Source organism: Chiloscyllium plagiosum, unplaced genomic scaffold, assembly GCF_037043375.1.
Source record: "Chiloscyllium plagiosum isolate Xiang-an unplaced genomic scaffold, Cpla_swu_hap1 HiC_scaffold_33, whole genome shotgun sequence".
Lineage (NCBI taxonomy): Eukaryota > Metazoa > Chordata > Chondrichthyes > Orectolobiformes > Hemiscylliidae > Chiloscyllium > Chiloscyllium plagiosum.
In genome coordinates this window covers 13,640,092-13,651,108 of record NW_028270171.1, presented here as the reverse complement: position 1 = coordinate 13,651,108, position 11,017 = coordinate 13,640,092, and the positions used below count along the sequence as shown (strand labels likewise).

The 11,017-nt window shown below is 44.9% G+C and overlaps 1 protein-coding gene across 1 annotated transcript; it reads left to right on the top strand.

The window, feature by feature from the left end:
• Window positions 1-4,422: 4,422 nt before the first annotated feature.
• LOC148141228 (ferritin, middle subunit-like) lies at window positions 4,423-10,700 on the top strand. Its single transcript, XM_087978049.1, has 4 exons — window positions 4,423-4,524; window positions 8,504-8,650; window positions 9,317-9,442; window positions 10,545-10,700. The coding sequence occupies exons 1-4, from the start codon at window positions 4,423-4,425 to the stop codon at window positions 10,698-10,700; spliced, it is 531 nt and encodes a 176-aa protein (XP_087834175.1).
• The last annotated feature ends 317 nt before the right edge of the window (window positions 10,701-11,017 follow it).

The window sequence follows — 11,017 nt, the reverse complement described above, 5'->3', positions numbered from 1 at the left end:
GTCTGAATGCATTACTGACTTCACTTGGACAATCTGGCTCCTCCCTAGGGAGAAGGAATATGTTGGCAAGAATGTAATGGCTGTACCACTTGAATGGAAATGACTAAAATCTTATACTGATCTTGCTGATGTGTCCATCATTCAGACCATTCATACTTCACATGAATTTGGTTATCAAGCTCTCTTGAGATGATGCCAGTAATCATCCTGCAACTTTTTAGCCCATAACATCACTGGACTAAAACCACTTCACTAGATGCTTTTTGCTCTGGTTCCCTGCCTGCATCGCACTTCCACCACCCCCCACCCCCAAAAAAACTAAGACTTCAACTAGTGAATTACAGTCTATGGAGTGTCAAACCTCTAATCCTGTTGTCCAACACAATTCTTTGGACTTTGGGTACAATTGTACCCAAACAGACTTAGTGAAAGGAAATTTCCATGCATCTTCAAAGGTCCAGACATTAATTTCCATAGACATTCCACATCTTTGACACCATGTTCACTTCCAGACTTGCCCATCAAATGTTTGCCTCTTTTCCTCAGGACTTGAATGAGGGCCATTATACTCTGGCATCTGCTCAGAGGGAGGAACCAGCTAACCTGGAAATGATATAATTTCTTCATTTCCAGCACAGCTCCCACTGGAGCTCTAACATGACTAGTACATTGTAAATGTAGTTGTTTTCTTTCCCTGTGGGCCCAGCACAAGGAGCCAGTTGGAGTTTGAACAGCTTGGGCCTGTGATCTTTGCCCCTTGTCTTGTCACAGCCACTGGCAGTTAGGCACATTGAGTCAGACAACTGGTCAAACATGCAGCCCTTGTTAGGGAACCATTCTAATTCAAGGAGGCAGGGCTGTCACTGGCTCCCTCCATCTATGAACTCCAAGCACCACTCCTGCCCTTTGAGAAACCTCAAGCCTGTCAGCCCACAGCTGGGAAAATTCACCCCAAGCATTCCTGTCTGTCAATTGCAGCATGTCTGCTAAATAAAATTCTCCTGAGCTGTATTGGATTACAATACCCACTCTCCATTGCCACCTACAGCTGAAATGAGCAGGATGATAGTGACCTGGGAATAACACAGCAATGCTCAGGGTTAGATGCTTCCATCTGATTTATTCTTGCTTCTGTGCTCTCGTTAGAGAAAGAAGAGACTGATGATTAAACCTGAGGGCCACCAGAGTTCAGGCGAGGGAAGAGGTTGAGAAGGCGACTCCTTCATAGTAACCTCGAATTAGTGATGGGAATTGAACCCACTCTGGCATCCCATTGCTTTGTAAACGGTTGAGTGACAAGGAGAGGAAGCCTGGAGATGCTGACTCTCCTGTACAGCCGTTTCCTTTATTTTTCAAGGTTTTGGTATCATGGGCTAAGGAGCAGGCTGTCAGAAACACCCTGGTGTTTCAGTGACTTTTGTAACAAGTACACACTGCAGCATTCAGGGACATGTGAGTCCTTAATATATTTATTCCACAACATAAAAACTTTTATTGTAAATAATCAAGTCATACCCACAGTGCCAGAAGAGGGCATTCAGCCCATTGAGTCTGCACCAACCATCTGAACAGCATCCTGTTCAGACCTACCCAATCCCCTTAACTCTGCATTTCCCATGGCCAATCTACCAAACTTGCACATCTTTAGTCTGTGGGAGGAAATTGGAGCACTCAGAGGTAACCCACACGGAGAACATGCAAACGCCACACGGACAGTGATCCAAGACTGGAATCAAACCCGGATCCCTGGCGCTGAGAGGCAGCAGTGCTAACCACTGTGCCACCCTAAAGGAACATGTTGTACATTATCAGAGTCATAAATCACAGAAGCAGACCCTTTGGCCTAACCTGTCCATGCTGAACAGATTTCCAAAATTGAACTAGACCCACCTGCTTGTATTTGGTCCTCTAAAACCTTCCCATCCATGTATCCATCCAAATATCTTTTAAATGTTATAATTGTACCCACCTCCACCACTTCCTCTGGCAGCTCGTTCCATGTACACAGCACCCTCTCTCTGAAAAGGTTGCCCCTCACGTCACTATTTTAATCTTTCCCCTCTCACCTTTAGCCTATGCCCCTCTAGTATTGCACTCCCACACCCCATCACAGGGTGGTTTTTATTGCTCAATCTTCAGTGTGCCAATCAGAAGGCTGCATTTCATGCCCAGCCGCAGTAACCCTTCAGGAGGTGGTGATGAGCTGGTTATTACAGCCCACCTGGTGTGGGAGAGACTGGAATGCTGCTGCTGCTAATGCTACTGCTGAGGGGGGGCTTCCAGGACTTGGATTCAGAAACGGTGATATTGTTCCAACTCAGGATGGCGAGAGATTTCCCTGGGGCTTCATCAGTGTTCTAGGGACTGTATTCAGCCAGAAAATTGGAAAGTATTCTGCGACTTTTCCTAACTTTGGTCTTGTAGGTGGTGGAGAGGCTTTGGAAAGTCAGGAGTTGAGAAATTCGCAACAGAATTCCCAACCTCTGACTTGCTCTCATCGCCATGAATATTTATCAGGGTTGACCTCTGACCATGGTTCCATGTATAATACTCAAACTTGTAACTCAATCTGACAAGTAATGGCTAGACTGTAACCTGGTATTTGAATCAGATACTGGGTCAAAGTAACTTGCTTCCACCAATCCTTCCGTCAAGGCTGTGATCATCCCCTAACATTGAGTGGGGACCTTCAATCCCCAAACTCTCACAGCCCACCACTCCACTGGAGGCTGCTCAGTTCAACACAATCAACTTTAGGTTGAGAGACCCTCGTGTCCATATAGCTATGGGTATGGACCATGTTGAGCTGGGAGGCCAGTTTCTGAGCTGTACGTTTGACAGAATGCAATGTAAACAGAACCAGAATCTCCCCACTTGGAAACATCCTTGAGTTGAGGGCTAGTTCTTCTTGAAACAATTAAAAACTAAACATGGAGACAGAAAAATTGATCATGCAGTATGTTTCTAACAGCAATTTAGACATGGAGGTCTGAGGCCTACTACATGGCTGAGGCACTCAGCACATTTAGCGTTTTGGCTTTAAACTGGGTTTCCTGAGACCTAAGGTCAAAGAGATCACAGCAGATTCAGAATGGATCCACAAAGTACATCAGTTGCCTGCACTAGATGACCCAAAAGCACTTCATTTCTGTCACTGTCAATCAATAGGCAAATGTTTAATGTCAACAAAATCTAGCCATTTTTCAATGGACTCCCAACACTGTAATTCAGAAGGTAGGAAGACAAATCCCTCAGAGTAACAAATTAACAGAATTCTGCAAATCTGTGTTGAGCATGTCTGAATACACAACCTCAGATACAACAGTGAACATTTTAGAGTATGTTTTATTCTCATTTACAGGTAGAGATACTTATAGAATTTGCACTTGTGCAAGCGGGCATCAGAGCCGCCCCGCATTTGCCACGGGACTATGCCTACATCGGGAAAACTATAGGAATTCATTTTATGTTTTAAACGGCAGCCGCAACTTAAACCCACAGAACTCAGCAGCTGCCGGTCCGCCCACGTGACCAGGAGATGGGAGCCAGAGGACAGATCAAATCCACACTAGGCCAGACACTAACCATGCCTCATAGACCGAAACTCCGGAGCTAATTAATATAGAAACCCATCTCCTAATCAAATCAAGAGACTGACTGAAACACACCCATATTCATCAATACAGAACCATCCTGACACAAAGGACAGGCATCCACCAGACAGAAACGAACAGACTAATACACACCAGCACCCCAAGGGAACAAAGGGGGGTTCTAGCCCCAGCCCTCACAGAGAGAGACAAGCAGATAGTACCCGGACCCGTTTACATTATCCAATTAGCACCCTATTGTGTGTACAATGCAACTCTCCTGGGACGGCAGGAAACCCACCATTTGCATCTACTCCGGTGATGATGGGGAACTATCATCCCATTCATACTCAAAATCCTCACATCCTGACAAAGAAAGGTATATAATGTGTAGCAGCGCGTGGGAACAGCAGAACAGCCGAGATTCAGACCTCGGTTGGTCTCTGCCGGTGTTACTGTATCAATAAACGTTACCAATTGTTGAACCGCACTCTGGGCTCGGACTGATATCATTTCATCTGCGCTAACATATGTAAGAGGTCAAAGGTCAATCACCAATTTCATCATCCACCAGTTGTCAATTCTGATTGGCTCCTGGATCCAATTCCCATTCTGCACTGATTGGACATGGCAGCTGATCGATTGATTAACAAGTGTGATTAGCCATCACTGATGATGTCATTTCCTGCTTAATAAAATGAGGGTCTGCTCCTGGAGTATAAAGAAAAGTCCAAAGGCTGTGGTGATTTAGGTAGAGTTGGTGGTAGTTCTATGTTTGTGGTTGGCTTGTGGTCTGTCTTGGGTAGGCAAGTAGTGCAATATTTGTCCTAAAATGGCTTCCCAGGTTTGTCAAAACTATCACCAGGATTGTGAAGCTGCTGTCAACAAGCAGATTAACCTGGAGCTCACTGCCTCCTATCTCTATCAGTCTTTGGTGAGTGTTGTCTCTATTTATAACTGATTTTATTTAGAATTCTATTATGTGAAGTAAGCTCTTTATTTCTAGCTAACTTAATGCTCCTGTAGATTGACTTTTGTAGCTCTTGCCTGTTTTGCAATTCAAGATAAATATGGTGTTACCCCACTGTTGCTGTATGATACTGATGTGCAATAATGTATGCTCCAGTTTATGTTCCTTGGTATGCAAGGTGAAGTGTTCTTGGTTAGTGTATAATTTCACTATTGCTGTCATAGGCAGTAACTCTCATTCAAAGCTTGTGAGAAGACTTGTAGCTCAGGTGCTCGTTCTTGTGGTTCTGTTTGCCAAGCTAGGAATTTGTGTTGCAGATGTTTTGTCCCCTGTCTAGGTGACATCCTCCGTGCTTGGGAGCCTTCTGTGGTGTTTCCTCTGGCACTTGTAGGGTTTGAATCTGCTGTTTCCAGTTGTCAGTTCCAGCTGTCCATTGCAGTGGTCGGTATATTGGGTCCACGTCGATGTGCTTATTGATTAAATCTGTGGATGAGTGCCATGCCTCTAGGAATTCCCTGGCTGTTCTGTTTGGCTTGTCCTATAATGTTGTCCTAGTTGAATTCATGTTGCTTGTCTTCTGTGTGTGGCTACTAAGGATAACTAGTTGTGTCATTTTGTGGCTAATTAGTGTTCATGGATGCAGATCATTAGCTGTCTTCCTGTTTGTCCTATGTAGTGTTTTGTGCAGTCCTTGCATGGGATTTTGTACACTACATTACCCAGCATGAGCAAAACCAATGTAGTGTACAAAATCCCATGCAAGGACTGTGCAAAACACTACATAGGACAAACAGGAAAACAGCTTACAACCTGCATCTATGAATACCAATTAGCCACAAAATGACACAACTAGCTATCCTTAGTAGCCACACACAGAAGACAAGCAACATGAATTCAACTAGGACAACATTATAGGACAAGCCAAACCGAACAGCCAGGGAATTCCTAGAGGCATGGCACTCGTCCACAGATTCAATAATAAGCACATCAACGTGGACCCAATATACCGACCACTGGAACTGACAACCGGAAGCAGCAGATTCAAGCCACTACAAATGCTGGAGGAAAAGCACAGAAGTGCTTCACAGGAGGCTCACAAGCACAGAGGATGTCACCTAGACAGGGGACGAAACATCTGCAACACAAATTCCCAGCTCGGCGAACAGAACCACAACAGGAACTGTCATTTCCCAAGAGTTGTCTAAACAGGATATTTTATAGGAATAGCTTAAACCATTTAGGTCAATCATATGGATGAGTGGCTTTTCTGCTGCTTTAATGTATTCTGGTATGTTTGATTTATCTTCTGATAATGCTAAATAAGCATCATACTAGTTTTGATACTGCAAAAGGGAGTTATGGTGGTGTTTATCAATGATACTTCTGCTGAGAGAAACCAAGTATTTAAGTGGATATCAGTCACAGCCTGACCTTAATTAGGCTCCCGTTGAGGCCTATTTAGCTTTCTGTGTTAACCATTCATATGTGGGTGGTCAGGTAGCCAGTTGTTGTCCATCCCTTCACCTGGAGAAAGTTGACTTGTTGAAATGTTGCTGCACCCACAAGGTGGCTGGAGAAGTCTGAGATTTGGCCTAATGACTGAAGAAATGGAGATATTAAAATCAGGATGGTATGAGAATCTAAAATGGCCCTTTTTTTCCAGCAATTTGCCCATGCCTTTCTGAAATGTTAGCATGTCCTTTAGGAAGGTGTTTAGTGAGTATTGCAGGGTACCTGGTAGATAATTGATACTGAAGGGAGGTGGAGAATGCAGTACCAATGGAGTGGGCTATCTTATCCTGGATGGTGTCTCATTCTTGAATGTTGTAAGTACTCATCCAGACATGTGGTGAATCTTCATCACACACACTGGGTTCCTCTGTTTACAGGCTCTCATGAGATGAGAATGAAATCTGTTTGATGGAGGTGGGAACAGCTTTCTTTGGTGAACCAGTTCCTTTCCTTGAGGATGGATCATCACTTCTCTGACCTGAGTTGTGCCCCTTAATCCTCAACCAACTGTTAGATCCAACCTGGTCCCTATCAACACCACTAAGGTTTCTCAATCCTAACCTTACCTCATTTATAAAGGCAGTTGTATAGTGTATAATCCAGGAGGTGATTCAGCTGGTCAAACCATTCTGCTTTATTAAAAACAATTATCTACATACTATGGTAGAAGCACCAACAAAAGGAAACAGGAATTTAAGGCAATCCAACTATTTGGAACCCAATGGACTCAATTGCAACATAACAAAGGAGCTGCTCCAATACTGACAACAGGCCAAAAACACCCCCATGGCAAATACAAACTCTGGTTCTTGCCAGCAGGAGAGTTTTCAGAGTATTCAGGTAAGAAACATTTGTTGAAGCATGGAAACTAGTTTGAGTAACAGCTTCTCTGCAACTAGTAGTTTCTGCCTGCCTGCCTGCTAAAACCAAGCTCAGAAAATAACTAGGAGAACTGGCCACTCCCCTGCCATTGTTTGAAGAGGCTATTTCCAGAGATAGCAGCACTTCTGCCTTTATGACCCATCTTGGGGGGGGGGGGGGGGGGGAAGAAAAAACAAAGGACAAAATAACTTAAAGGAGCAGCATTAACTGATGATTCCATGTTTGAGTCAATATGGGTATAAGTCTACTGGTTTGAACTAGTTGGATTGAGTCAAACCAAGCCGAGTGCTTCTCAGTTTATATCAAGCTGGTGACTCCATATGCAGGTAATGGTTAATCTGAGTCACGAGGTTTTCAGTGTATCAGACTTTTCCTTGATCAAGTTACACTTTTCTAATCACTCAGATGGTTGCTTACAATCCAAAGGCTCATTGCACAGGCTTGCCTCAGCAAACACCAGGTCCCCTCATTCCCTTCCATACTAAGATACGAACAGTCTGTACTGATCAAATGTATGGTACAGACCATCCCAATGATGTACAAGTTGCACAAAACTCTCTCTCATGACTAAATTAGTGCCAGCAGTGTCCAACATCCATATTTCTAGTTTAGCCCCCAAAGGAATAATGTCGTGCCTTGCAGCAGCCTCATGGTTACTTTCTCATTGAATAGCAGAGCTGGCTTGAGGGGCTGAATGGCCTACTGTCCTGGTGTTCTATCAGTTTTGTATCTACTTTCATTCAGGAAAATGTCCTGGTGACTGGGTATTACCCTCTGGTTAATGTTGAATGGAGTAGATTACACTTAGTACTCCAGTGGCTTTCCTTGTCATCCAACTGAACCCTCACCTTGTTAAAAGTTATGACTTCAGTTGGTTTCATGCTGAATATTTGAAATCTACCATCTTAGACCTGGTCTGCACAGCAACAGGCACTCCAGGCCAGCCTGATCCTGCATTAATCTAGTGCTATTTGGCATATCACTCTAAATACCTCCCATTCATATACCCATCCAGATGCCTTTGAAATGTGGTAATTGTACCAGCCTCCACTATTCCTTTGGCAGCTCATTCCATACACCACCTTCTGGAAAAAACTGCTACTTGGGTCCATTTATATCCATCCCTCATGGTAACCCTGTGCTGTCTAGCTTTGGACCCCCACCCCACCACGAATACATCCTGCACTCCTGTTTCCTTTATTGAAGAGTTTCAGTCAATGTCTAATATCTTCCAATTCTAATGGTGTTAATGAGCAGAAACATTAATTTAGTGTTTCTCTCCTCTGCTGTACCAGACCTGCTGAATAACTCTCCAGCTGTTCAATCCAAATTAAAACATGGATGTTGTGTGTCCTCAGGAGGAAGCTGGGGTTAAGAGCTGCTGGCTCACTGGACAACCATGATATATTAAAATCATTTGAGAATGCAGAGGATTAATAACTGCTTGAACAGGCAGGCAGTCTGATTGAGGGCTAAATTAGTCTCTGCTTCTCCCAACTAGAATTGGGACCAATGATGTGCTAACGGGATGGAAATGGTTCTCTTTCAGATGTCGTACTTTGACCGGGATGATGTTGCCCTGCACCATTTCTCCCAGTTCTTCAAAGCTCAGTCCCAGGAGAAGCAGGAACATGCAGAGAAGCTGCTGAAATTCCAGAATCAGCGTGGAGGCAGAGTCCTCCTCCAGGATGTCAAGGTGGGAATGTTGGGGAGGGGAATGGCTGCGCTTGTGATCTGGCTACAATCCATCAGTAACAGGGTTTGCTCACCCTGAAGGGGAAGTGAAGAGCTGTTGCTTGTCTTTCCCATATGATCTCTTCCATCTCGCACTCACTGTATAGAAACAGGCCCTTTGGTCTACCATATCTATGCTGACCAAACTACACTAATCCCACCTACCTGCACTTAGTCCTTCGCCCACTGTACCCTGGCATTTGAAGTATTTGTCCAGATGTTGCTGCAATGTCACTGGACTAGCTGCCTCCCCCACACTCAGGTGCTGCATTCCATATTTAAAGTTTCCTGAGATTCCACTAAAACCCTTCCTCTTCAAATCATCCTCTGGACTTTGAGGATGGTACTGGCACTGCACTGTCTCAGTGCCAGTGACCCAGGTCCAATTCCAGCCTTTGGGAACTGATCAGTTTGCCCATGGCACAAAGATGTCCTGGTCAGTTTGGTCACGCTATGTTGCCCAGTTTCCAGGGATACACAGGCTACATTTTTCACTAAACAGGGATGGGTTGGGGCAGTGTGGACCCTCTGGAGGGTTGATGTGGACAAATGGGCTAAATGACCTGCTTCATCCCACTGTCAGGATTCTGATTCTGATCCTTAACTGTCCTTTGTTTCCATGTTTCAGAAGCCAGAGAGGGATGAGTGGGGTAACGGTCTGCAGGCAATGCAGGTTGCCCTGGATCTGGAGAAGAATGTGAACCAGAGTTTGCTGGATCTACACCAACTTGCCACTGCCCAGACTGACCCTCATGTAAGCTTCACCACCACCTCATTCTCATCACTGCCAGACCCTCAGGGCAACACCTCACTGGTTGGTCTTTGTGGGTTTGAAATTCAATAATGCAACATTTGGGGAGATGTGATTTGGAGATGCCAGTGTCAAACTGGGGTGTACAAAGGTCAAACTAACACCAGGTTATAGTCCAACAGGCTCATCCACCGCCAAACCACCACAACGCGACGGTCGGAGGAGGAGCGTCTTATCTTCCGACTGGGAACCCTCCAACCACAGGGGATGAACTTGGACTTCACCAGTTTCTTCATCCCCCCCCCTCCCCCCCACCTTGTCTCAGCTGAATCCCTCCAGCCCGGCACCGCCTTCCTGACCTGCAGTCTTCTTCTTGACCTCTCCGCCTCCATCCTACTCCAACCTATCACCCTCACCTTGACCTCTTTCCACCTATCACATCACATTTCCAACGCCCCTCCTCCAAGTCCCTCCTCCCTACCTTTTATCTTCTCCTGCTGAACACTCTCTGCTCATTCCTGAAGAAGGGCCTGCGCCCAAAACGTCGAATCTCCTGTTCCCTGGATGCTGCCTGACCTGCTGTGCTGTTCCAGCAATAAAGTTTCAACAAGGCTTATTCAAAGCTCTAGCTTCCAAACTAATACTCTCTGACCACCTGAAGAAGCAGCACTCTGAAAGCCAGTGCTTCTGAATAAACCTGTTGGACAAAATCTGGTGTTGTGATTTTTAACTTTGTCCAGATGTAAGATTGATCATTCCAGATCCACACTGGTGGTTACAATGTTACAACTCTTCAGCAAGAAGGTCAAGGAGGAACTTGGATTGTAATCTGGTGGGAGTGCTGAAGTGACATTGGCCACTGAATCCTCATTCAGGACTGTTGCAGTGTAATGGTCACCATACACCACAATACAACTCCGCTCCACTTAAATGGCAACATGTGCCAGCTGAGAGGCTAATATATTCACCAGTCCAAAATCTCTAGATTGCTGGATTTTTCAGGGTTGTCCAGAGCTAGTAGTACCCAGTCTGTTTTGCAGTGGGAATTCTCCAAACTGTCTTGGATTGTGCTAATGTAATGAGTTGTAATATTCCTGTGTTCCAGCTGTGTGACGTCCTGGAGACTCACTATTTGGATGAGGAGGTTGAGATCATCAAGCGACTTGGGGACTACATCACCAACCTGAAGCGTCTGGGAGCTCCTGAGAATGGGCTGGGAGAGTACCTGTTTGACAGGCTCTCGCTGGAGGACAGCAGTTAGTGGGGCATGGGGTACTGTCTGCTTTTGTCTGAATGCATTACTGACTTCACTTGGACAATCTGGCTTTCTTCCCCCATACCTCCTGAATGGAAATGAATAAAATGTTCTATTGACCTTGCTTTTTGTCCATCATTTGCACCACTGATCCTTCTCTCAAATTTGTTTGCTATCTCTGGGGGGGACTTGATGTCAGTAATCATCCTGCAATCTGGCTCACATCACTGGACTAAAACATGGGGTTGTTGTAACTAAAATTCAAGCTATCATGCCCCACATGAGGTTGGGTGTTATATATTCTGGAGTATAAAACATTTTTA

Bases quoted from the DNA above. Each gene is read 5' to 3' on its own strand.
- LOC148141228 (XM_087978049.1), top strand. From the start codon at position 4,423: ATGGCTTCCCAGGTTTGTCAAAACTATCACCAGGATTGTGAAGCTGCT. The intron at 4,525-8,503 runs GTGAGTGTTGTC...GTTCTCTTTCAG, and splicing joins CCTATCTCTATCAGTCTTTG to ATGTCGTACTTTGACCGGGA. The intron at 8,651-9,316 runs GTGGGAATGTTG...TCCATGTTTCAG, and splicing joins TCCTCCTCCAGGATGTCAAG to AAGCCAGAGAGGGATGAGTG.